This window comes from Purpureocillium takamizusanense, chromosome 1, assembly GCF_022605165.1.
Source record: "Purpureocillium takamizusanense chromosome 1, complete sequence".
NCBI lineage: Eukaryota > Fungi > Ascomycota > Sordariomycetes > Hypocreales > Ophiocordycipitaceae > Purpureocillium > Purpureocillium takamizusanense.
Window position 1 is genome coordinate 78,699 of NC_063068.1, and position 25,479 is coordinate 104,177.

The 25,479-nt window shown below is 53.2% G+C and overlaps 10 protein-coding genes across 10 annotated transcripts; 4 read left to right on the plus strand and 6 right to left on the minus strand.

The window, feature by feature from the left end:
• Positions 1-792: 792 nt before the first annotated feature.
• JDV02_000033 (uncharacterized protein) lies at positions 793-1,449 on the minus strand. The gene is made up of 2 exons (XM_047980800.1): positions 1,388-1,449; positions 793-1,251 (listed from the first exon to the last, which is right to left on the minus strand). Exons 1-2 carry the CDS (start codon positions 1,442-1,444, stop codon positions 865-867), a joined length of 444 nt encoding a protein of 147 aa, XP_047836757.1. The 5' UTR covers positions 1,445-1,449; the 3' UTR covers positions 793-864.
• A 1,553-nt stretch (positions 1,450-3,002) lies between these two features.
• Positions 3,003-3,937, plus strand: JDV02_000034 (uncharacterized protein). Its single transcript, XM_047980801.1, has one exon. The coding sequence runs from the start codon at positions 3,040-3,042 to the stop codon at positions 3,454-3,456; it is 417 nt and encodes a 138-aa protein (XP_047836758.1). The 5' UTR covers positions 3,003-3,039; the 3' UTR covers positions 3,457-3,937.
• Positions 3,888-5,161, minus strand: JDV02_000035 (uncharacterized protein; the record flags this gene model as incomplete). Its single annotated transcript, XM_047980802.1, has 3 exons — positions 3,888-4,033; positions 4,107-4,247; positions 4,318-5,161. The coding sequence occupies 3 exons, from the start codon at positions 5,159-5,161 to the stop codon at positions 3,888-3,890; spliced, it is 1,131 nt and encodes a 376-aa protein (XP_047836759.1).
• A 5,628-nt stretch (positions 5,162-10,789) lies between these two features.
• JDV02_000036 (uncharacterized protein) lies at positions 10,790-11,312 on the plus strand. Its single transcript, XM_047980803.1, has one exon. It carries the CDS (start codon positions 10,810-10,812, stop codon positions 11,161-11,163), a length of 354 nt encoding a protein of 117 aa, XP_047836760.1. The 5' UTR covers positions 10,790-10,809; the 3' UTR covers positions 11,164-11,312.
• Positions 11,313-13,370: 2,058 nt separating this feature from the next.
• Positions 13,371-15,062, minus strand: JDV02_000037 (uncharacterized protein; the record flags this gene model as incomplete). The annotated part of the gene is made up of 1 exon (XM_047980804.1): positions 13,371-15,062. The coding sequence occupies one exon, from the start codon at positions 15,060-15,062 to the stop codon at positions 13,371-13,373; it is 1,692 nt and encodes a 563-aa protein (XP_047836761.1).
• A 3,409-nt stretch (positions 15,063-18,471) lies between these two features.
• On the plus strand, positions 18,472-18,994 carry JDV02_000038 (uncharacterized protein; the record flags this gene model as incomplete). Its single annotated transcript, XM_047980805.1, has 3 exons — positions 18,472-18,750; positions 18,831-18,841; positions 18,892-18,994. The coding sequence occupies 3 exons, from the start codon at positions 18,472-18,474 to the stop codon at positions 18,992-18,994; spliced, it is 393 nt and encodes a 130-aa protein (XP_047836762.1).
• Positions 18,995-19,493: 499 nt separating this feature from the next.
• JDV02_000039 (uncharacterized protein) lies at positions 19,494-20,348 on the minus strand (the record flags this gene model as incomplete). The annotated part of the gene is made up of 1 exon (XM_047980806.1): positions 19,494-20,348. The coding sequence occupies one exon, from the start codon at positions 20,346-20,348 to the stop codon at positions 19,494-19,496; it is 855 nt and encodes a 284-aa protein (XP_047836763.1).
• Positions 20,349-20,824: 476 nt separating this feature from the next.
• JDV02_000040 (uncharacterized protein) lies at positions 20,825-21,751 on the minus strand (the record flags this gene model as incomplete). The annotated part of the gene is made up of 1 exon (XM_047980807.1): positions 20,825-21,751. The coding sequence occupies one exon, from the start codon at positions 21,749-21,751 to the stop codon at positions 20,825-20,827; it is 927 nt and encodes a 308-aa protein (XP_047836764.1).
• Positions 21,752-22,681: 930 nt separating this feature from the next.
• On the minus strand, positions 22,682-23,459 carry JDV02_000041 (uncharacterized protein). The gene is made up of 2 exons (XM_047980808.1): positions 23,116-23,459; positions 22,682-23,049 (listed from the first exon to the last, which is right to left on the minus strand). The coding sequence occupies exons 1-2, from the start codon at positions 23,221-23,223 to the stop codon at positions 22,690-22,692; spliced, it is 468 nt and encodes a 155-aa protein (XP_047836765.1). The 5' UTR covers positions 23,224-23,459; the 3' UTR covers positions 22,682-22,689.
• A 666-nt stretch (positions 23,460-24,125) lies between these two features.
• On the plus strand, positions 24,126-25,461 carry JDV02_000042 (uncharacterized protein; the record flags this gene model as incomplete). Its single annotated transcript, XM_047980809.1, has 3 exons — positions 24,126-24,296; positions 24,372-24,891; positions 24,956-25,461. Exons 2-3 carry the CDS (start codon positions 24,498-24,500, stop codon positions 25,459-25,461), a joined length of 900 nt encoding a protein of 299 aa, XP_047836766.1. The 5' UTR covers positions 24,126-24,296; positions 24,372-24,497.
• Positions 25,462-25,479: the final 18 nt, after the last annotated feature.

Here is a 25,479-nt window from a genome sequence, read left to right on the forward strand (position 1 = left end):
TTCCATTTGAATGGCTGCTGCTGTGGGATGACTCGTGCACGCTGCCACCCGCCGCCCGGCATGCCACAGCGTGTGCACCACCAGAAAAAGCCCAGCATCTGTCTCCCAGTCGCCCCCCGCCTCGTCGTCGCTCATCCACGGAGCAGCATCATGTTGCTGTGAGATGCGATGTGAAGGGCGCTCGCGCGCCCCGCCTCGGGTGGTCGGGTCCATCGCCCTCGGGCCGCGGCGATGTAGCCGCCGCAAAAGATGGAAACTCGGTACGATGGCATGGCACCCTTTGGCACATACTTTGTGGACCATCATTTAAACTGCCCCCCGATGGGCGGAGAAAAGCATGCCACACCGGTGGTCGTGTTAGATCCTGCACCGTGATAGCGAGGAGACGCTCTCTTTCAGTCGCTCTGTGCTAGAGGTACTGACCTACCCTGAACATTTGCGGAAAGCTCCCGGCGGAACCTGTTGAACTGCAAACAGCTCAAGTTAAGAAATAATTGCCACTGCTATGTATGTAGGTAGACAGCCGAGCCTTAATCGCCGACTGTGAAGTGTCACAGGCCGTTGGACGCACCGAGTTGGGTGGCTTATTGGGCATCAAGCGGCGAGAACGGGCCGTGGAAGGCAATCCATCGTCGTACGAGTTGGGTGCCCCGAGGGTCGAGCCGGGGAGAGCATAGCAAAAGCTGAAAAGAATCCAGAGTTTGCTCATGGCATATAGTCGCGGCCGTCGAGTAATTATGAACTAGATCGGCCAAGAGAGAAAAACGCCAGTGTGTCATGCCGCTACAAACAAGGTCCGACCACTAAGACGCGCCGACCGATAACAATGTCGGGATTCCAAACGACTGCCCAAAGCCGCCGCCCCTACTTGTCGCCCTCACATTTCTTCTTGATATCCTCGTTAAAGGCCTCGAAGCCCTTTTTGGTCTTATCCCAGAAGCCGGTGCCCTCGGCGATGATGAAGCTCAGCACGCCGTAAAAGTCCTCGCCCTGCTCGAGGGTCGTGCCGCCGGGCGTCTTGTCGCTGGGGCGGAAGCGGAAGTGGTGGTCCCCGGTGAAGACGCCGGGGAGGCTCCACAGCTTCCCGCGCCAGCTGAACTCGCTCTCCGAGTTGGTGAGCACCGTCGGCGACATGGTGATGCCCTCGAGGGCCACCGTGAGGCGCGTGCCGGGCGCGGCGGAAGGGTCCGCGGGCGTGATGGACTTGATGAAGCCGTTGGTCCAGGTGGGCAAGGCTTGGAAGTCGAGGAACTGTTTTTTTTTTTTTTTAAATTTATTGTTGCCTGTTGTTGGGGTGTGTCCATGCAAGTATGTGGGGGGCAGGAAGGGAGGGGCCGGTGATGAAGCTCATGATGGGTGGAGAGGGGGGCGCGCGGAGAGAACGCACTGTTTTCCTGACCTGCGCTGGGGGAGCGGCAATCTCGATTTCGGTGTGGATGGCCATATTGTTGTTGTTTTTCGTATCAATTTTTGGTCGTTCGGATCGTTGAGTCTTTTTTGGAACGGAGACCTGATGAGACGGCAGCGACGACGACGACGAGTCTCTGCTCCAGGAACATGACATGACCCAGGACCTCTACTTATACCAGCGCTCCGGCGTCGCTGTTCCCGGGGTTGCCTCATCCCGAACGCCACGGTGCCACCCGCCGGCGCAACAACAGCCCGCTGCCCGCCCGTCCGCCTGCCGCAGTGGGGTAATTGGGGCCGTGGTGGCTTGACGTGGCGTCCGGAGCACGGAAGCTCATGAGCGGTCTCGACGCGGCGGCGGTGTCGTCTGCGTGGTGTCTCGCAGGTTTTTTTCTTCTTCTTCAAGTACGTACTCCGTAATAAAAGCGGCTCAATTGCGTCAGAGGTCGACGACTTGCGCGACTATAATAAAGGCTGCTGCAGATGGATGCTCATCACGATGGTGCGAGACGGGAAAGACGCCACGATCCTGCGCCATTATTGTCCTCGTAGCGGCTAGCCATGCATGCACCTTTGAGCGGCTAATAACAGTACGTCTTTCGTTCGCAAGAAGAAGAGCTGCGAGGAACTAATAACGTAGCTAGTCAACCCCCAATAATAAGCCGGGCTCACCATGGCCAAGGCTGCATGGTCCGCCCGCGTTTGCTCGGGCTCTGCCGTCTTTCCGGGCGAGGCTGGTTTCCCTGTCGCGTCATCCGTTCATTGATGATTGCGTCGATGCCGCCCACGAAAAGCGATAGGTATGCTCTGCAGTGTGTAGGCGCTGAAGCATTTTGCGTGCCGGGGGTTGAATGCTTCATGCTCGCGGCATCGCTCCTGCGAGGCGTCCGCGATCAAATCACGCCTCTGCCTACGCGGCTCCTGAACACTAAGAGCCCACGGGACATCCATCTACTACACTGCACCGAGCCCGGCGGCGAGACGGGAACCTACTTCGTACGCATGCCTGAGCCGCTGCTGGGGAACAAGCCAGGCCCTGGATCGCGACCGGCTGCCGGGCCGTGGGAGGCGCGGAGGCAGCTGGAGGCAGAGGTGATTTCAATCATATAAAACGGCTGGGCAGCCCGTAGCTGGTGACGTGGTAAATTGAACCACTACGATATGGGCGTCCATCGTAAACCGCTTTGCTACTGCAGAGAATACTCGTTTGGTATAGCCTGAGCTAAAAAAGGCCTAAATCAGTCATGGGCCTGCTTCTGAGCTAGCATGGATTTAGGTCCCCAGTTATGCTCCAAACCAGACGTATGCTCCTCCAGCAGCCGAGCCAGGTCGTTGTCGTATGCGTAGCTAGAATCATGAATGGGATCCGTTCGCCTTTTTATGCCTCCAACCTGGCGTGAACGAACCTTGCTAGATGATATGATAGGCGCGGATGACGACGGAAGCAATCTGCCCCGCGTGCCGCCCAGTCCCGTCTTGCCAGGTATAAAAGCGTTGTTTTCACGCACCTTAAAAACCTCCCACTTACATCCCCGCTACACAACCTTTCACCCCCAACGATAAAGACAAAACTCTTAAACCATACCCAGATTAAACTTCGTCCAAAACTATACAATACATCAATTCTACGTTATGTCTCTGTCTCATCCCCTTGAGTTTCATTGCCCGGGGTGGCATGACGAGGGTCGAACGCCCGTCGTGGACGGCAAGTATTACGATCGCGCGACTGGCGAGGTGCGGCTCGCGGCCGACGGCGACCACCAGGAATATATAGGGCCTCCCGCCGTCGACATCATCGTCCGCAGCCAGCATATTGACACTGTTCAATGCGCCTACCGCGCATCTCGGCCTTTCCCTATGGAGACTCTTCTCTGCCATATCATGAAAGTAGTCAAGGAGAGGACACTTGAGCTAGATTCGGTCATAGCGACGCCCTTTGCGATTCGGATTATCCTGTCGCATGAGCTGACGCCGGACCAGTTCAGCGAAATTGCGCTAGACATGGCAAATGGGGTGTGGGACGATGCGGATTGTCGAACGAGAGATTGATGGACCAGAAGCACAGAGGCTCTGCGGGTCCCTAGAAAAGGAGGCCGCGTAGAAAGACCCATCATCATAAGGCATGGAAATGCAATTTTCGCTCTCCCAAGTGTTGGGCGTTCCGGATACAAGACTGTCGTATTGTCTATGATAGTTGGCGCAACGACATGGAGTTTTGTCAGGCAGCCCCGTCTCTTTGTCGGAGTTGCAAAAGACCAGCTGTCCTGTACACGCCAACTAGCCGACATTGCCAGACATTTCAAGGTTGAAACGATCAAGGAGACGCAGCAGTGAAAATGATTCCCATGCGACTAGCCCAACTATGTTAGACTGGCAACAAACATTGAGCGTAGATTGGGCTATATGCCGTGCAAACGCCCTGTTCACATTCAGTCGGGCCAGTCCATCCTAAACCTCCACACTGACCATAGAGCGGAGCTTTAGGAACAGTGGCAGTTGTCGAAGGTAGCTCTTGAGATGTTGTTGAACTGCCAACGGGCGGACTTGATGTAGTTGAGGGTGAGCCGCCGCCACCCGGCTTGAAACCGCTGGTGATTTGGTTTACTTGGTTGACTATAGCAGTCATCTGTACGCCTATAGGGGACCTTGGTTAGCTGTTCCGAACATAACCCCCGACTTAGCTTCACGGTGTCACTCACCCCCTATTTGATCCGCGTTCTGACCATACCAGCCGATCCAGTCCCAGCAGCCATTCGGATTGGGAACTAGACCTTGCCAGGCCTGTCTGGGCGTGGGATCATGAACGGCTTGGGGATACAGGATTAGAATATCATTTGCATCTTGCTAACCGTTAGCGACACCGGGCTCTGTCTCTTGGAGGATGAGCACGCCAATATGTCCATCTCTCACCTGCCCACAGATTGTACCCGGTGCTCACTGTATACTTGTTCTGGATGTCGGAGATAGTTTGCAAGCACCCGTGGAGCGCAACGTGCAGCTTGCAGACTTTGGATCCGTCTTGGCAGGACTTCGGAACGTAGAGGTATCCTGTTTGATCCATGCCCAGGGACCCATACTTCCCCGACTGGGCGAAATTGACAAAAGTTCCCTGGGCGCTGGATGATCGAGCTAGCAAAGTGCCGTACATCCACTTCAGGACCGCACCGGCACCATCGTAGCCGCAGTTGGATATATACGGCGACGAACTTGATCCACAGGCGTTGTTACCGCTGCTGTCAAAGTCTGTGGGAAAGGTATGCGCCTGGCCTGACCGAGATACGAATGCAATGTTTCCAGCGGTTGCGAACCCAGATAGCTGTTGCTTCAGGGCGTTCATGGGGTTCGGGCCGACGGTGGAGTCAGATGTGCCTACTTCCATGAATATCTTGCGCTGTTTTAGATTTGCTACGTCATCGATTTGGCTTGCGCTCCACGTTTTCATATTTTGTGTTGGGGTCTGAATATTGGGACTTCCGTTGTTCATGCACAGAGAGTACTTGGATACTTGTAAGAAACTTATGATCAGGCCCATGAGACAGCCATAGTCACTGACCTGCTGGTTTCGAGCACAATCGAACGGGCCGCCAGCAAAGACACCAAATCCAGTGCGGAATGTACCGGAATACGCAATTCCAAGCTGGGCTGCCATGAAGCCGCCGGATGATAGTCCCGAAACGGATACAGAGCTTGGGTCGACGTTGTATCCAGGGAGGTCCACAGCCATGACATTTTCGATTGATGACAGCGCCGCCATGACTGGCCAGGCCTTGCTGCTAAAGAAATGCATCGCGTTCAGAGCTCGTGTTGAAGTTGTCAAATTACGGTCGATCTGTATCTATCAGTTGCCCGATATTCAACTCGGTCGGAAAGGTGTACGCCAGCGCTATTTATGACTTCTTTGTGATGTCTCTCAACCCGTCCAATCGAACAGCTGCTCATAGGATCCGGTGGTTCGGGTCCGAGAAATCTAAGAAAATGATGCAACTGACCCCGCCTCGATCCGTTCAACGGCCGTTTTGGCTACTCGCACAACACTGCTGTTCAAAGGTGCCCTCGCCATGCTGGGGCACTTTGCCTGTCTGCCATAAGCCGCTATCTCGCGATGAGACTAAGCGAGTACCAACTCGAGCGGTCCCCGATCCCATAGCGTCCGCTCACCCCGGATCGCTACCCCGTCGACGCTCTCGCTTTTGTTGAATACTCATAAGCTCAGATAGCCTTCGTCTTGATACAGGTATGTATAGCTTCTATAGTACTGTCGACTTTCTGGGACCAAGAATCTGCCAAACCATTTCTTTGACCCGGCTGAGCTCTCACAAGGCGCGGATCCGAACCTCAAAAAGGGATGACGCTAGCGAGGAATTGTGAGTGCAGGACTTGTAGTGTCTGGCACACCCCGAAATCCCCTGCTTAGATAGTACACGTGCTAAACAAGCCGGCCCTAGACTTGCCCTCGCTCACGAGGCAGGTTAGGGCAGCTCGGATCATGAGATTAGATTGAAAGCCCTGTTTCAATTCCATTGCAGCACAGTAATGAACCATTAACGTCTCGAATCGTCCATATTCGCGTACTATTGCAATTATGTTACGGGTAGAAGGGCTGCACACGCTATTGCTCTCTTTATGTTCAGGAGCAAGCCTGCCTTGAAGCTCATGTGGCTGCGATTAGCTTGTCGTGAACCCCGCATTTTGGCGCCCAGTCCTGCATCGTTCCAGTGCGGGGAGCGGTCCATTCTCGGCGCCCAGTGGCACTCTGATTGGCGTCTAACATGAACGATCGCGGGCATGTCGAGCTCTGTTTGTGGGGTGGCGCCGCTTCGTTGCGGGCCTGTCGGATTCTGACTGCAGCGAGAGGAGTCTCGAATCACTCTATGGAGATTGCAACTAGTTATGTTTCGACGGGTATTAGGCTGGCCCAACACATATTGGGTGCAGCGCAACTTGCGAGTACGCCCTCTAATATGGCTCCCGTAGTCGACTGTGTAGACTAATTTTATTACTATCGGATCCGACGGCATACCTTGGCAACTTCTCACGGCTACGGCTTGCCGGTTTTCCTATATCAAGCTTGCGAAGTGCCATACCCCAAATGACATGGTGTAGCATGTGATCGGACCCGCCTCCGCAAAGACGTCGCCATGAGATAACTATACCTTGAACGGGTTAACCACTTTCTTGCCTTCAGCCAATTCTTGCCTTCAGCCAAATGCTTGGCAAGATCCAAGCTTTTGTGAGGCAAGGCAAACTGAAGGATCATAATAACGCGGTGACCAGGCGGTTTAATTATGTCGAACGCGCTAGTGCTACTGCAGTCGGATCCGACGAGGCTAGCACTAAAGGAAGAGGCATCTTCGAGGGTTTCCAAAATTAAAGGTGAAAACACAAGAGGGGTCGATGGTAATGACAAGGCTTGGGTCCTGAGGCTGAGCTCAGGGCACAATAAGCCACGGGCGCGTCGTGACATGATGGGCACGAGTTGTTGATTCCAGTGGGGGAGGTTGGGATCAACTCGCATAGGAAGGGGGTAATACATCCTTTATACAATCGGACATTGTTCTAGAGAGAAAACCATGGTTTGCAGTTATTTCTCATTAGCCCTTTGCTAAACTTATCCTCGATTTGTGCGAACAGCATAGCGATTGTCATCTTCATTATATCTGCAGATATGAGATCCATCAGTCAATCATATGAATTTGCCAATATTGATATCGGGGAGATTTGCCCTTGACGAGCGCTTTTGCAACAATATGTTATCCTCAGTCAAGTCTTTCATCATAGCATATTTCTTGTCCTCTGTCACCCAATATAACGTATGAGAGAAGGCTAAGAAGATAACTACTGGGTCGGCTTAGACAAAAATTAGCTCAAGTCGGTAGAATGAAAGAACCAATGTGAAACTCACAATAGAAACATCGGCATCATCAGCATTTTATTGGCCTGAAGCAGGGATGCGGTAGTCCGGTGGACACTGTGGGCATCCAAATCCGCGGGGATCAACTGGGACAGACATAGCCAGCGAAACAAGTGTCAGAATGGCAAGGAGCTGCATTTTCGGCGACTGGTCTGACTAAGGGGCAAGCCGTAGAGATAATATGAGGAGAAATACTAGTGAAGAGGCTTGAAGCAACGCAAGCGATATGAATGATCGTTCTACACGAAGCCTGACACAAGACCGAAGAGCGCATGCAAGCGTAATTATACCTCAGCGAAGTCGAGGACGACTGTACTGACAATCTTTCGTCATAAAATGGTGGTAGATCTACTCAGATCCACTGATTGGTGCCCGGGACGACGTCCTCTTCACGTATTGGCTCGTATTTCACAAGGTATTCATGATTCCAAATCGTTACTATGACCAAGATAGACCACATGCTTGCTAACAGTGTGTGCGCACAACCTATAGTATGGGACCTGCCTATACGAGACTAGTCCAGATACTGGAAGGGGATGAATAGGCGTGTTAGACTCGTAAACTGGCTTTGTACAGGCAATAGCATAGTATCGACGGCATCACTTCACTGCGCTGAGTGTGAACGTCGCCGTGGTCCCGGCGGCTATAAGCGAGTAGATATAAAGCTCACTCATATCATCAACCGAGGTCTTGAACAAGTTGGAAAATTTACTACTACCCTTTATGGGAGTTACGCAAATAGATTGTGTACTTCTAAGGAGACTTTGCGGACTTGAATTCGTAATGCTCGGCTAGATCACCCACGACATCGAGGCGGATGTCATAAAGGAACGCATGATTCCAAATCAGTTGGCCCTATGCTTGTGATTCCGGGTATCTACCACTCACTAGGTGCGTGATGAGGTAGTGAGGTGTACGTAGACGGGACATGACGGTAGTGTTAGGCCAATAGTGGGGTGGAAAGATCATCTCGTGGCTTCACAAATACATGACAGCTTCCAGCAAGCTACTGTACTTCATCTCGTATATTTCAGCGCTAGTGTAACCCTTATGCTCTTGAGCCCTTATTTCCCATAAAGTATGCCAGGATCTTAAGAGCCGTTCATTCCCTAGTGACCCTATCCATTCAAGCCAGATAATGCGGTAAAAAGCCATCGCTAACTTGTTTCCAACTGAACATATACTGCGGGAATATGATGCGTCGGTTTAGTTCCAATTCGTTATTGAGGCAACTTGAGCTGATAGAGCACCTTCTGATGGCGTGCTCGTGGTGATAGTACTTGTATTTCTTCCTCCTGGAAATCGTCCGGTAATCGCACCCCAATGCTTCTCAATTGCTTGCTACTTTATAGGAATCGACGAAGCAAAAGAATCTGGTCAGTAAAGCTATATAACTTGAAAAGCTGTGACTGCTCATTTCTGGCTTGCGATTCATGAAAAACGTCAAGCTCCACGTGCGTATCCGTCCATCCTAGCTCTTAGAGCCGGCATGATAGCTGGTCGAAAGTTTGACAAGTGATTACAACGACTGTCCCTGAAATATCTTCACTTCTTCTCCGCCCAGTCCCACAACTCCTTGCCAACACAGCCATATGTGAAGAAGCAATATCGCCGGCCGACGGAAGTGTCAAGAACGGTGAAGTCTTCACTGAAGCTGAGTCTCGGTATTGACTTATTGAATCGATTCGGGCCTTACCCGAAATGGTTGAAAATCATCTTCTCAATCTCTTACGTTATATCCTCGTCGTTGATGGTCGGAGGAAACGAACGTGTCTGTTTGAACCCTGGGTCTTTCACACATTCAGAACAAGAGCTCTCTGAATGGGCAATAGTCTTGATCCGATCCATAAATACTCTCGCGTCGTGACACTGATTGAACGCGTGTCTATATCCAACATGGCTGTACCTGGGATCACAATCTCTGCATTACCAGTAGGCACCGTCACGACAGTGACGACACTTGACTCCACTGGGTCCGTCTCGTGACTGACCAGGGTCTGCAGCTTGAAGATTGTGGTGGTCGCAATGATAACTGGACTCACTGAAGTTTGTGGCATGCTTGCGTGAGAACCGTGGTCATGAATCGTGACCACAAGGGTGCCTCACCGAATCCTCCAGTCCAGAAGTGGCCTGAATCATTCGCTTCGTGCCAGTGTATTCCAAGCTTGTTCACTCCTGTACGGGAAGAGCGTCGATATCTGCCCAAAGTAACAAGACGGGACCTCTACCGTTGCGGAGCATTGCGACTAATCCATGGCAGCCTATATTAGATTGATGAGCAGATCTGCAGGAGCTACGACTTCGAGTCTTGCGGGAATGGTGGCAGCTGTTTTGGACGCCTCATTGGATAGTTCTGGGTTTTGGTGCGGTGCAAATGCTTGTAGAGCTCTCCAGGGGGCTTTGTATCCGCGCGATGTTGATGGAGGAGTTGTGACGTTGTTGCAGCCATGCCTTTCGTTGGTAAAGTGTTCCTCGTCTCTCTAGCCACACGCGCCCCGTTCCCCCGAGGCCAGATCGCCGATGATAGTCCCGTCACGAAATGTAACTCAAATGCGTTGCGCGCTCTCTCCACTGTCATCAACCTCACTCGCGGCAGGGCGGAGAATCAGGGCACATTTTGGCAGAGTGGCGGCGCCCCGATAAGATGAGACCGCATGCTTCGAGCCGACGTGGATTGCATCAGCAGCGGAGCTCGCGCCGCGCCCGTGGAACGAAAGGCATGTAATGGTCATTGCCCACTGGTCATATCGGGTTCCTTTCATTGTTCCAGACAAGACTCAATTTGAGTTTTTGACGGGAGGACAGCATACGAATGATTGCGGGCCATGAGTTGACGTCTGTTTTAAGCTTGTTGTAAGCTTGTTGTTACACAGCAGCAAACGTGGCTTCAGCCGCCTCGGCGACATCCTTGGTGCGATGAGGAATCCTGAGAGGTTGGCTCCACAAGCGCGGCGGTTTTCATTACCCAGTAGGCAGGGTTATACGTAACTAGCCTGTTGATAATAAGCTAGACTGACATGGGATGGCCATGCAGACTGAATGGCAACGAATCTGGACAGTTGCGACTTGGAAATGTATCTTGCTCTCTGAGTCGACGTTCAATATCGTGGTTGGTGGAAAACCTAGATGTGCCGATAATAAGTAAGGTTATTTTTAGCTATAATAATTAGAACGCCATAGCACCGCCCCACTGATGAGAGCTGCGTACCACTCCGGTGTTTTTTCTCATGGTTAGCGCTTACTACAGCTGAAACGACCAATTTCCACGTTATTTCTTCGCAGGCATGGACCTTGTATGCACGCTGATGAGGCAGTTACCCGTCGGACGGGACCGCGTCCAAGGGATGTAACTGTAGCATGTACTTAATAAGTCAGAGCGAACCCATTATGAAGTGGAATGTGCGCTATGAATCAATCCTTATCAAATTCATTTGCTTCCACGGATAATAAAGTTACTTGCTCAACCTATATCCACTGTCTTCTCCACTACGATGCAAGCCTTCAGTTTCCTCGTTGCATTCGCAATCACGTTCAGCTCGACGTTTGCCGCTCCCGCGGATACTGCCTCTACCCGCCAGCAGCAAGTCAACTATGCCGAAGTCGCTGCACTCAGTCAAAAGCTCGCAGACTTGCGCAATTCCGTGCTGGGGCAGATTCAACAGGTCACGGGAGACGAAACGACTTCACGGATCGCTGGTCAATTCAACCTCGGCGGGTCCATCCAGCGCCTGAACGGTGCTGCCAACGATATCAGTGGTGCAATCGGTTCCATGGAAAAAATTCTGAATAATGTCGCCTCTCAATACTCTAGCGATGAGAAGGCCAATTGGAAGAATTTTGGCTGAAGACATCTGATTGCTGTTAGGAACTGCATTAAGGACTATAACTAGGCGGCATTAGGGGAGTGATGAATTAAAGTCAGATCTGGAAAATAAGTCGACGTAACTTTATTTTACAAGAGACCCTTAGGGCCGTGGCGACACTTAAGTAAGGGTGCGATGAGAAGGCTGCCATGCTCCGACCAGAGTAGATTTACCCTATATGATCCGTCATGACGCCTCATCGCTATGCATGGAAAAGCAAACTACCTTCCTGGAACAGACCAGCATTAGTCCGAGGACCCGCTTACTGCCAGACATAACGTGGGGGGAATATCTTCTGTCCTGAGCGTTGTTGTCTTACTAAAGCATCCGAATGCGTTGAATATGCGAGCATATAAGTACAATAGCCATTGCTGCGAAAAGATTTACGGGCTGTAATTGAGGAATCGAGCCCGTACCACTTCTTAGCGTATGGCTTAGTCTAATTTAGCAGACGCCAATACACGTGTAGCCAGTCGATCTAACGCAACACAAAGTTGCCTCTGTTCGTGACTGAACCCTGGGCCTTGGCTTATAAAGTACAATGATACGGGATAGGGGGTCATGCGGGTTCCGCATTGCCCGTATATCATCATCAGTAACACGGTCATACGTTATCGTCAGTTCATCGACTGCAAAACCTAGTCAAAACCACCAACCAGTATGCCGTTTTGAGTCAGCAAGAGACATGACGATATCTCACCGATCTTCAGCGGCGGGCGCCCCCTTCTAGACGGCGTCTCGGTGGATGTTGAAGGCACAAATGGTCAATCGTGTTGCTGAAAATTTTGAGCCTAGGCTGTTCTATATTAGACGGGCTACTAGCTTCTATTGTCTATTTCGGAAAATTCTGTCAATACACAGGTGACGAGCGTGCCATCAAGGAGATATTTACGACGATCACCAGGGACCAGACGGGTGGCGGCGAACGGACGATATAACTGTCATAGAGCGTACGAACTTTCTGCTAGTATAATGAAGAACCCCTAAGTTATTTACTTTATCAAATCGTCAAAAGATCTTTTCAATAGTACCCCTAAGAACGCCGCCCTTTAGGCACACACCACTGGACAACTCTTGCTTCGGCAATGCCTTAGCAATTTAACGTTTGCGCAAACTCTCTCGATGCACATTTTCTGCCTCTATAGCCGAAGCGACCGCCGTTCCGGCCCGAACATCGTAGCTATGCTAGGGAGGGATTAGCCATGCGTAGACTGGTCCGTTATATCATCCTTACTGAGTAAAGGCTTACTCCTGCCAAAATTGAAGAGCGCATAGGAACAAAATCTCGAGCCGGCTAGAAAGGACCATCGATGCATGCATACGCTGCTGCACCAATGTTACCCCAACCTTGGCTGTCGACTAGCCGGCTGCCATTGTCATTGTCATTGCAGTGGTACTTGCACCCCGCGTCTGTGAAAAGACGGAATGAGTACAAGCCGGTCGATCTGACGGAGACAAGGCTTGTCTGGAAGAAGAAGCTGGGCAGCTGGCAGCAGGCCTGGTATGGGCAGGTGAACGTTTCGCAGTGGCCTGTAAAACCTCGGCCAGAGCACCCATATACGCTCATAGGCGACTGGGCACGAACCAGAAAACACAGACAGAGCACTAAAAAACCCGCCGTGGTCATCATCTTGAGTATTTGCGTGGGAAATTAATTAGAGTGAAAAAAGATGACCAGGCATCTAGAAAGAAGCCCTCTTTTATGTTTATATGATATAACATGGGGTGATGTTAATGTTGAAATTGGGGGTAGCATTGGTATGAGACACGGGGCCAGTTGCATAACGTTAGTAACTGTTTCTAGATATAACGGGGGGCTATCACTATTTTCGTAGTAGTCCGAGGTGTTTTTGCCGCGGCGGCGTGCGTCTGTCTTACCATCCGGCCAAAAGCTGCGCCGACTTACAAGCGCTTATATTTAGAAGTAAACGGCAGTACCACTCCTTGCCTTCATATTATATCAACAGATAATAGCAGCTACCGGGGCTTCTAAAGGATGCCTCGAAAAACGGCGAAAGAGATAACTCAGGGCAAAAGGATCATTTAGGATAGACTAATAAGATAACCCCTATCTACTTAATCCTCTTTTGCTTTAGCTTGATGGTCTGGTAGCTCCTGACATATCCCCCACAGCGCGCGCGACAATACAGAACGAGGCTAATATAAGATCCTCACATGATTGTCAGGCATCAAGACCAGGTGACCCTGACTTCGACCTCGCCATATTGTCCTCTAATTCTCTCCTTAGTCGAGTGCAGCACTTGAGGGCGTAGCGAAGCGACCCCCTTCGCTACCTCATCATTGCTGACGGGATCGTAGTCCCAAAGATCCGCGCGAACCACGAGCGTATCGTCTAGTGGCACGGCCATCACGGCCCTCGACAGAGGGATAGACTCTCCCGGGCGCACACTTATGCTATCCTTCTGTGCCTTATTGAAAAGCTCGCGCGAGACAAATCTGCTCGTTACTTTGAGTGTCCCAAAAATGTCGGCTGGGTTCTCGTTGTCCCCATTGATCAGAACGACCTCCACGACGGCTTCTGCGGCGTTACTCATCACAATATAATTCACCGTTGCCTGGCCGTATTTGCCCTTGATTGCGGTATGGATTGGCGTGTCGTATAAATTGCCCGTACTGTAGTAGTTCCAGTCAATCTGACCTCGGCTGACCTCGTCCTCGGGGGATGGGTCGGAGTCATGGTCCATAAGATTTAGGTCGATAAGGAAGCTGTCAGCGGCCGAGATTGCCCGAGATGGGCCAGAGAGCGCGACTGGGTCGCGCGGGCGGATAGACTGGGGGTTCGCCTTGTCGATATTGTAGATGTCTTGCGTGCCCACGCTGTCGGTAGCTGTAATGGTGCCGTAGAGATCGCCCGGGTTCTCCTGATCGATGTTGTCAATGACCACCCAGAGGATCTCTACCAACGGGCGGCCTTCGGGAATCAATGCCTGGACCTGGCGCCGAGGCCTAGAACCACCGTTAATGTTGTAACGTAGCAACATGCCGAGCACAGCGATTGCGTCTGCCACCCCTCCGATGTGCATGGGGTTAGGCTGAGGAAGCCGAAAAGTCTCGGGATTCTGGTCGTGATGGAGCAATGCGGCAGAAACCCGTCCCCAGCCGTTTTCAAGCCCAGTGATATTGCCGTCCGGTATAATGCCTTCTAGGTAGGCATCGGAAATATAAGTAGTTATTCTTGTAAATCTCATGGCTTCAGAAATCATCTGAATAACGACAATCAATCCACGCGCTCTGGTGCTGTGATCATCATCACGTGAGCGCGCAAGGCTGTTTACAGCATTGATAAGTTGCTGCCGGCCGAGCGGGATGGTAGTTCTTGAGTGGCCCTCAGCAGCAGCAGCCTCCAAGGCGGGGTAGCCACCCCGAAACCCCAAGAGCGCGGATCCGGGGATGAGTTGTGGCTGACCAGGGTCCGGATTAAATTCGTACCAGTGATCAGAGGCCTCGGCTCGATAGCCATCCAGGTAGAGGTTGTCCATTCGGATCCTAAACCTCATAGCCTGAGATTGTGTACGTAGTACTAGGTCGAACCATCTATTGGGCGGATTCTGTTGAGGAGGGAGAACCGGTAGGCTATGAGAGAGAGTATCACGGTCCTGAACCCTGCGGCGCAGTCGCTCGATGAGACTGCTGAATAGTTCCGGAGTGCTCGTTTGAACGTTGAACTCCTCAACAAATTCTGGATCGTTCCGCTGCTCTAGCCGATTAAAATGGCGAGGGGAGTGCAGCCCAGGCTTGAGCTCGTCGATGGTCGCAATATGGCCAAGGTCGCTGCCGCTGCTGGAAGTGGAAGGGATTCGAAGGGCGCTGCCGATGGCGGCCCACGTCGATATTGCGAGAGCTGGTATGAGTAACTTCATAATGAACTGGTATCCGGCCAATGATGGCGGTCAACAGATTGCTGGCTCGAAGAACAACTAGTGAGTGATGCGGTGCCAGTTTTGGCGGTAGAAGGGACAGGAGCAGCGCTTTTATACTACGACCTCGTACGACTGCCTACATCTCTACACGGCACATATGCGTCGTGGTGGCCTGTGAGAGCCCGCTTACACCTCTCGAACCAGACGTCCCTGGGCCATGCCTTTTTTTTTCGATTCCTTCGGGGGCGACGAGTCAACTTACCTGCACCCCTTATTGACGACGGGCGCGATTCTCCGCGCAGTCGGGGTTCCCGAATCCTCAGACACGCAGTCCTGCCATCCCTCCATCCCTCCATCCATCCATCCATCCATACATCCATCCTAGAGTCGATCATCGTTGGGGCAAGTTTGTATGCACCAAGTACCTTTGTGTTGACTCGCTATGCATGGCGATGCAGCCTTTGGCCTCTGCCTCGTGACAATGAGAAGCCCGCGAGTTACTTTTGGCTTTTGATCAACTTGACGGGACTCTATCTGGCACGGTTTCGGCTACTACTACTAAGTGACTTGGTATTTCGGTTGTCGCCACGAGCATACTGACCAAGAAAACAGCAATAATAACACCGTTGATGTTCGAGCCTAGCGTGTGCATGAAAATGCTGTCTGTTCCCCCTGGCCTCATCCGCCACTCCCGCGCCCCACGGGCTCTACGTCTGCGAAGAAGCCGTGAACCGATTAAGTGCCCGAATTCTCCATCTACATCTTACAATTCACTACACGGCCATAGTTCGGACGAAAAATTTACACCGCGGGCAAGATCGGATTATCTGAAACGTTACATCTCTAATAAGACCATTCTGTTCCTAATACGAGATGTAGAGGAGAGCCGGACGCGCCGGCGTAGCGATAGCCGAATATACATTAAACTCCTAGGGTGCGATTGTGTCAGGAAAGGCATGGCAATGCCAGCATGGCTACTCATGTCCTTGCAAACTATCCCGCTTACAAAGTAGACCACGATGTGGCTTATCGACTGTGGAGCCACCTTGCCGAACACATGGTTCGAGATCGGACGGGTCGTTCTCGGTCGCATACGCTGCACAGCCGCTGAAACTGATCGAGACATGACACCATCTCCTTCTGATAAAATTCCATCCGGCACTAAAGCCAGACCCATAATAAACATCCCGCGGAAGCGAGGGTGCAAGTACCTGCATATAAGTCGGACCTGGTCTGTGTCGAGGATGGAGCCACCCTCGGTGTGCAGTTCCCCCAACACCTCACCAACCTAGCCACGCCGCGACACCTCTAGAAAGCATGCAAGTTCCCATCTATCTGCATCGACATTATGCCCTTTCGATTATGCATATCCTGTGGCTCCTAATGCGGCAATGCATCCGCCGTTGTTGTTCTCTCATACTCTCTCGATCGTGACATGACAGTACTTGGGGCGATTGACAATGTGCTCTTCAATGTCGCCGCTGTTCAGCTACTCCTTTTCGTCGCTATTGAGTGGGTTCTTCACTTTCACAACTTTGAAACTGAAGATTAAGAGCGCCATGATGAACTTCAGCTAGGGGAGAGCCTGCCTCTTACCGAAGCATTGGCGGGGCCCAGTAGAGAATGCTAGGTTCGGACCGGCTCTCGGATCGAAAACCCCCGTTTATGACCGTTGTCGTCGGTCTCCTTCAGCGATGTCATCGTCTTTCCAAGCAGGGACTCCTTGTCCACCGCTGATCCCCACCGCAGGTTTGGCTTTTCCAGAGTGTTCGATACCGGACTCTATTAGAGAAGGTCCCGCTAGGCAGATGATGATGTCTGTATCTTTCGAGATCCTATATTCGCGAATATAGGTATCGCATGTCGCTTTTCGGATAATAGGTGTCGCAGTCGCGGCACATAGAAGCGGCTCCTCAACCACCGATTAAAGTAAGGTACTTGCAGGGAGAGTAACTCGGACATTGTCGGCAGGCGGTATTCCGAGCGTGCGAGAGGGCATGCCTGCCATAGGGCTTCACGGAATCGAGACTGCACGTCTTAGTATCGGATCATATGCTTCAACTACCACGCCAAGACTATTGCAGTAGTGTCATGACCCGCGACTAAATACCATAGAAGCTTGAGAAGAGTTAGCCGTTGCCTTGAGCATACCCTCTCAGTACATACCTCATCTCGAATCGCTAGGGAATAGAAATCGGGATCGCGTCCGCTCGGTCGGCGGCATCCTGCTCTCGTTAAAGTAAATGGTCTAAAGCACATCGCGGGGGGGAATTCCTTAGGTCTCGCAAGCCGTTTATCTATTTGGCGCCTTAAGAGTGACGACCTCGTCCAAAAAGATCGAAAATGCTTAGGCTTTAAGAGTGCCAGTAATTGCGCTAGCCCTGGAAAAGGACTGCTCTGGGCAATAGAAATCGTTTCTGGTATATCGAGCAAGGCTTCCACCTCGGGGCTCGGAGGGGAAGCTGTGAATCCAACGGTTCTCGCGCGCCTGGCTGGAAGATGTCACTATGGCGGTTCTTTAGCTGATTGATGCTTGCCGTGACTGAGCACTGGGCTTTATCCATGTCAAAAGTAACGCTACAGATCATGTCTCATCTCGCTAGGTACAGGTCTTGACTAGCGGAGAAGGGAATGGTAGTGGTATCTAAGACTAATGGCTGTTATAGAAGCTCTTGCAATTTTTAGAATAGTTATTACAGTCCTGTATGAAGATAGAGTAACTGGTTGCTTTTCCGCGCCTGCTGAGTTTATTGCTACGTCGAAAATGTTATTTCTCATGCCCTTGCGACGCTTATGCGAGTTTTATGCAAGATTCTCGAGGCAGCAGATGAGGGCCGGGTCGGCTCAAGCTAATAAGAATGAGCGCGCAGACAGACTAACTTAGCACGTAAATTGTGGAGCCCCATGCCCCGAAACTTATATACTCTTCGGGCTTGCTCTTCGGGCATGACGGATAGCTTTCGTTTATAACTTGCTTACCTCTATCCCGTATGCGAGCATATTAGTGCCTGTAAGCATGTTAGCCCGCCCGCGAAGCTGACACAGACAGAAATATGGAGATCATTTCAATGTTCCTAGGTGTAATGTAGCTACGCTTCGGAACCGAAGGCCGAAAATAGCGACTTCGCAGCGACTTTCTCAGCATTCGCGTGGAATTCGACGAACGACCTAGGCGAATTGGGAGATGAAGATGCCGCGACAGGCCGATGGCGCAAACGAGAAGTGGGACGTGTACGATCCAGAGAGTTCAATGTTGGTCCAAGAGCAAAGCCCTGGAAGAACCGGGCGCGACTTTGTTGTGCCGCGCAACAATAAAAGCCGCGAGGGGTGCCTTGGTTCGAGCATCAATGAACCCAACCTTTCATCTTCTTCTCCCAACTGCAATCCCAATCTTTCGTCGATTGCCATCATGAAGCTCATGACCCTCTCCGTCCTCAGTGCCTATGTGGCATCGACCCTCGCCGCCGACTGCTTTGGCATTGTGAACAAGGGCCTCGCGGACCTCGCAGACCCTTACTGGGATGCTCGCTACGCCATGTGTCACAACGAGCCCAACTCAGGCTGCGGCTATCAGCAGGAGTGCTCGACCTATGCCTCGAAGCCGCTCGGTTATGGCGGCCAGATGAAGCTTCAGGTGACCCTCACGCGCAAGTACACGAGCAACAAAAAGGGGTTCAAAGACTGCTGGGTACGACGAACGCAATAACTCCACCACCCTATCAAATCTTTCATGCGGTGCAGAGAAGCTAACTAAGCAATTCAACACAGGCCGCTACCGAGTGAGCGCGAGTTCTCGTTTCCAATTCGGGGTTTTACTGACAAGTTGCAGGGACATGATCAACCAGTGTGTCAAGGGACAACAGAGATACGCCGGTACTTGGTCGGCCAACGGTCAACTGTACCAGGTTGACGGAGAAATCGTTGAGGCCTAGAAGCGGGGCGATGTCTGATGGTGAGAGCCCGGGTCCATCACCAGGGAGACCTTCATCCGCCGTAGGGGAGGGAGCAGGTGTTCGTTTCACGGGCTAATCCGTGCCCTCGTTCCACACCGTGGAAGATTATTTGTATTGGTAGGCAGCTTTGCCCTAGGAAAGCATATGTTATTATAGCTAGAGGCCGATAGCCGACGTCTCCGTCGAATGCAGCACGGCTGCTACTTTGGACTGAGAAAAACACAAGGCACTGACAAGCATGTGTGGGCATGTGCCATGATCGTGACTTGTACCTAAAAATCAGCACCGAGCAGCACGAATACCGTAGTACTCGGATTCGATCTGACACTGCTGACTGGGCTGCATTGAACAAAGCAATGCTTTTTAAATAGCGACTTATATTTGAGATCATTATTCATTGCTGGAATCCAACGTCTCCATTGAGCAATCTGGCTGAGATGGGAACGTCTGGAACGACATCGACTATTTCATGTAAATATCAAGGCTCTGCCCTCCTCCGGCATATCACCTCGCCGCTCGGCACCGCAAACCAAGCATCCTCCTCGGACCCCCACCGCTTCCAGACATCGGAAGCCTTTGCCAGTTCATCTTCGGTGGCCACGCCCGCCTCCTTCGCCGTCTCGGCAAACGAAGAAGCCACCGTTCGCTCCGCCCATAACCCGCTCCACCAGGCGATTTCTTCGGGCGTGCTGTAGCACCAGCTGGTGGAGCTCGCGGACACGTCGGCGGGCGCGAAGCCGGCGCGACGGGCCCAGGCGTGCACCATGCGACCCGCGTCGGGTTCGCCGCCGTTGGCGGTCGCTACCCGCCGGTACAGGGCGCGCCAGTCCTCCATGCCGTCGACGTCGGGGTGCCACGAGAAGGCGCCGTAGTCGGACTCGCGGGCGGCGACGATGCCGCTGCCGGGCCTGGCGACGCGACGCATCTCGCGCAGGATGCCGACGGGGTCCTTGACGTGCTGCAGGACCTGGTGGCAGAAGACGACGTCGAAGCTGCCGTCGGGGAAGTCGAGGGCGTTGGCGTCGCCGACGACGAAGTCGATGTTGGCGACGCCTCGTTCGGCGGCCAGGGCCCGCGCCTTTTCCAGCACGTCGCCGGCGCGCTCGAGGCCCGTGACGTGGCCCTGCGGGACGAGCGCGGCCAGGTCGACGGTGATGGTGCCGGGTCCGCAGCCGATGTCGAGGACGCGCATGGACGGCGCGACATGTGGCAGCAGAAAGGCCGCCGAGTTGGCGGCGGTGCGCCAGGCGTGCGACCGCAGCACTGAGGCGTGGTGGCCATGCGTGTAAGTCGCGGCCTCGGATTTGTTGGGTGCGCCGTCTGTTGCGGACATGGCTACAAATAACGTCTGGGGGAGTTGTGGGCGGGGGCTTTGTGGGAAACAGCACGGTGTTGTCTTCACCAGCTGTGCCTGTATGTTGTTTGACCGTCTCCAGTGAGGCGACAGAGGGAAACTTTATATGTTTGTTTGGTTCCAATTCATGGCGGTTGATCAAGTCCGGTGTCGGAGCTTCTGAACGGCAGGCGCAACCCATAGCGGGCGCCGCCTCCGCCTCCGCAGCCGATCGTCAGCTCCACATCCGCCCCGACCTGGCACTATTATCTTCATCTTCCTTCATCTTGCACTCCGGGCAAGACGCTATTTCCGTCACCACGTAGGATGTGTTGTGTTGATGGCAACACCTATCGAAAACAGACTGCTTCTCGCGATGAACCTGGCCTCCCTACTCATCCAGGTTTCGGGGGGAGCAACATTGAATCTCGTGTTTGCCTGTGTCACTCGTGCCTCAAGGCCCTCACCTCAACTATCTAAATGGTAGCCTTGAGGCTTTTGATAACCTTGCTGTACGCCAGCTCCGTCTTCTCAGGGTTATGCAGCCTCGGCTTGATCGTCTTGTCGAACCCGTGCCCAACCCCTTCCAGCTTGACCACCTCGACGCCACATCCAGCCTGCTCCAGTTTCCGGCCAAAGGCCTCTGTCTCCGGCGCCAGCACATCTCCCGAGCAGACAAAGAGCATGGTGCGCTCAGGGAACGAAGACGCCTCGGCAAACGTTGGCGACACCCTGGGCGACGTCCGGTCCTGAACCCTCGGGACGTAGGCGTCGGCAAGGAAGCGCTGGAACCAAGCGGGCAGCGGCTCGATGGGCTCTGGTACCAACCGCTCCTCCGCGGTTATGCTCAGGTCGACGCCAGGGTAGAAAGCGTAGACGGCTCGGATGTTGATGTTCTTGAATTGGCGTCGCAGATCGGACGCCGCCACCAGTGCCAGGTTGCCGCCGGAACTGAACCCAGACAGCGCCACCCGGTCGATGTCGAAGACGCGCTTCTGGCTCTCGACCCATCGCAGCACGTCCTCGGCGTCTTCTACAGCCCCGGGGAACGGCCGCTCAGGTCCTTTCTGGTAGTCGGCGTCCAGTACCTGAAGATTCGTGTCGCGGGCCACCCGCTCGCAGAAGGCGTGGTCCATGCCCAAATTGGGAATGATGTAACCGCCTCCATGCCAATTGACGACGACCCCCGAAGGCTCGCCGCCGTCGACGTAGCCGGGCGGGTGGTAGATCCAAGCTTTGATGAAGCGGCCCTTCTCGCGGGACGGGATGCGCACTTCCTTGCGCTTACACGTTGAGGATGGCCGGAAGTGAGAGCGCGTAAAAACGTAGGTAAGCAGGCGGAGAAGCGATGCGATTGCCTTCAACCTGAGATACCCCCAGAGGCCATAGGGGGACGCCATCATTGATGAGGGGCCTCGATCAGGCGAGAAACATTGCCGCCTTGACTGTCTTGCGAGGAGTAGAGTGGGCTCGTAGATACGACAGGCGAGTGTTTCGTCTCCGTCTTATAGTGCTGCCAGTTGGCTTCTCACCTGCTTTCCCTTTATGGTAGACACGGTCAATTGCTCGTCACGGACGCAATGTCGCGGCGAGACGTAATGAGATGGCTTCACCGTGCCATCGATACGCCCGGCCGTGACTCATCACCGAGGGAGCGGCGGTAGCTAAAACAGGAATGGCCTCTAATAAAGTCCCGGGCGGCTTTGAGCGAGCGCCAGTACTACACAGGCACTGTAAGACACCACTTGCTCAGCTGGGTAACATCGGCCTTACTGTCTAAAATACCGTGTCGCAGACCATCAGGTGTACATAGTGTGCGACCATCACTATTAAATGCTAAATGTTAACAAGCGGTGTTGGCTTATCGAGTGACATAATGTCAGGCTTCGGTGGATAAAATAGAACGTGGGCCGCTGAGTTTACGCGAGCTTTATGATGGCTGTTCTGTTTCTCGCAGTGATTGGTGATGGGCCGCACTTCCACCGTCCGAAGTCAAGGCTCGGCTACAATGCCTCAGCTGGAGGACATACGCTGGACACTTATAATCTCCGCATCCATTTTCTCGCCATATAAGTATAGACGTCAACAGCTGTGTCTACCACGGCGCGTTCTCAGATTGCGAAAGTGTGACGTGGGTGAGCCAGGGGATGTGCTCGGGGACGGTCCGAGCCTTCAATTCGTTCTCATCAAATTGAGCCTATGTACAGATCGTTCCCCATCACGTTCCCATAAAGCTGGCCACCCGCTCAGGGCTGCCCAGAGATCTCAGCCAGCATCCAGCAGATTAAAGACTAGCAGTGGCTGGCCGTTCATCTCTATCCAGACCCTGTCATCTCGAGGTTTACTTCTTGAGCTGGCAGTTGTGCGGGTTGCCAGTGCCGTCCGGCTTCAATTTGCCGCCAATGCCGCACCACTTGAGGTCCTTGGTGTAGTAGACGCGCATCGGACCGGGCTTGTTCTTGTCGCCCTTCTTCTCCTTATAATTGTAAGGCTTGCCGTTAGCGAGGACGGGCAGCTCCCAAACATCCTTGCCACAGCCCTTGGCAAACTTCATGACATTGCCCTTGTTGTCAAACGGCTTGGGGTAGCCGCTCTGGCCCGTCTTGGTCTTGGCGTCACGAAAGAAGCCGATTGACTTGTCGTAGCTGATATCGCCGTAATGCTGGCCGTTATTGTCCGCACCAGCCTTGCACACGTAGATCTACCAAACTCCCTGTTAATACGTGGACATGGTGCGCGGTGTGAGAAGATATGGAGGGTATAGTACCTGACCAGCGCGAGCTTCGAGGGAGAACTCGTCGTTGGGGATAGGGGCAGGGCTGGCGACGGCAGCGGTCGCCGCGAGAAGGCTCAAAAGGTACGAATAGGCAACCATGATGACTGATTTCAAGGGCGATAGTTGACCGAGTACAGGATAGAAGATGCGTCGACTAATTTGGGTTGTGGTTCTACGTCTGGTCTATCGCAAGACTGGCATAGGTTTATTTATACATGTAGACGGTGCTTCGCGAGACTCGGGCGTCGAATCATTGAGCCACAGGCCATAGCCCCCAAGAGGAACGGCCTGGCATCCTAGACAGACACATGAACGCGCTCGCCGTGCACCGGCATCCTTCCTAGGTCAAGTCGCGACTCCACAGCGTCTTCCGCCTCAGGCCATGATATTCAACAGCCCGCGCGATTTATTATTCCTCGTCAGCTACGTTTGGTTACATCGGGAAGGGACAAGCGCCGGGTATCGAACCGACCCCCTGGCAACGAGGCTGAGGAACTCTTGAAGGAATAGAAATCGGGGCCCAGTGGGCCGCGAGCTGACAGATCGACTGCGTCTGTGCCCTGCCGCTGGTCTAAGCTGACATCCCCATATTGACGAGGTCTACCATTAATTGCCGTTCCTTTGTTGAAACGTACGACTTTAAAACACAGCTTAGCTTTGTGAGAGCCCGGTCGTGTATATGGTCGACTCTTCTTGTGCAGATGCAAGTCGAAACTCGGCGAGACTAGACGTCAATACCGCAACATGTCGGCAATTCGCGGATATCCCGACCATTCAGTCGATGCAATGCAGTAGTTCCGCGGATCCTGCAGCTGATCGGCAAGCGAGTGGTACATGGCTGCATTGCCTGGTGCTGCGGCTGGCGCTTGCCGATGCCTGCCAACCTGCCTGACCCGTTCTGGAAGGCAGTCAGAGTCGCAATGAGCCCCCATCCCCCAGCCGAGTCTGTGCTTGAGCCTCGGATGATGACACACTAGCTTTCGGACGCATGGCTCTATAGTGCCATATAATTTGAGCTGGTTGGTGATCTTTCTTGTTTTCGCAGCGAGTCTGACTGGTGATCCATTATAAAATAGCACAAACCGTCTGACAGCGTCAGTGGAGAGAGCGGGTTATTGGGCGAGTCGCGGCCATCTTCCGTTTGAGGCGGTGCAGGTGTGGCCAACAAACCGGTAAGCATAGGCAGGATTTTGGAACCAAAACCTGCAAAGATCCGCATTCGCATTTGGCTCACTCCATTAAACTAGCGAATGTTCGAAGAGTGACTGTACGCGCTGCACAAGAGCCAGCACATTGCATTCGCTTCGTGTTCCTTCCTCTCTCCAACAACCCATCTCTCTCTCACAAGCAGGACAGACCGAAACGAAAAGAAAATGTCTCATGTGCAACTCCGCCTCGAAGATGAAGGCGCCCCGGACTTTGCAGGCGACGTGGTTGAGACGCTCAATGCGGTCCTCGCGCCCAACCGCTCCAAGTCGCCAAGCGAAGCTGCGGCATCCCTGAACGCCCTCTGCAGTAACGACTACGCGCAACACGGCTCTGCGGGGTCGTTCCTCTGGTGGTTCTGGGATCTGGTGCACGACTTGGCGCGCCAACTGCCCTACGACGGTCCGCAGCAGGACCAGCTAGCAGACGTCGTCAGGGCGCTTCACGACCTGCCGCCCAGGACGGTCAGCTTGGGAGAGGACTGGGGCAGCGAGGGCGACGTGCAGCTATGGACGGGCTTGCCCATGTTTGCCAATACGTTTCGTGAAAAGCTCGATGATGGTGAGTCGTGTTTTCTTTGACTGTCATCATCTGCACGGCTGGCTGACGTTGACAACTTCACTAGGCGATTCGAGAGCCTCCGGGGAGGTGCAGAGAAAGGAGCGGGCCGTCAATCTCCAGGCTTACGCATCGCGCGTCGCCGGCATGGGCTTCTTTCCCTTCGAGATGTACGCCGTCTGGGCCTTTGTAGACGCCTTGGAAGGCACCATGAGGCATGTCCGCGGCGCCCCAGATGAGGTCGACGATGACCCGGCCTCGATCGAGGGTTTGCCATACAAGGTCAGCATCGCCGCATCATGGATGGTCCACACCGGAGAGCGCTTGTACGGGCGCGACGAGGAGGTCCATGGAGCTACGGCCGGCCCTCTATGGAGGCTTGACAAGAAGGAGGCTATCAGGCTGCGGCGCAAGTTCAGGGGCACGAATGGATTATGTCCGCAGCGGTGGCGGCTATGGAAGGGGAGGTTTGCCGCGATTCACAGTATGGAGCGGCTAGATGAAAAGGTCCGGACCGAGGCGAAGAATGCGTGTGCCGCCATGGATAAGGCTGAGGAGAGCCACAAGTCGTAAAGCGCCTAATCAATGTAA

Bases quoted from the DNA above. Each gene is read 5' to 3' on its own strand.
- JDV02_000033 (XM_047980800.1), bottom strand. From the start codon at position 1,444: ATGGCCATCCACACCGAAATCGAGATTGCCGCTCCCCCAGCGCAGGTC. The intron at 1,252-1,387 runs GTGCGTTCTCTC...AAAAAAAAACAG, and splicing joins CAGCGCAGGTCAGGAAAACA to TTCCTCGACTTCCAAGCCTT.
- JDV02_000034 (XM_047980801.1), top strand. From the start codon at position 3,040: ATGTCTCTGTCTCATCCCCTTGAGTTTCATTGCCCGGGGTGGCATGAC.
- JDV02_000036 (XM_047980803.1), top strand. From the start codon at position 10,810: ATGCAAGCCTTCAGTTTCCTCGTTGCATTCGCAATCACGTTCAGCTCG.
- JDV02_000041 (XM_047980808.1), bottom strand. From the start codon at position 23,223: ATGGTTGCCTATTCGTACCTTTTGAGCCTTCTCGCGGCGACCGCTGCC. The intron at 23,050-23,115 runs GTACTATACCCT...GGAGTTTGGTAG, and splicing joins TCGAAGCTCGCGCTGGTCAG to ATCTACGTGTGCAAGGCTGG.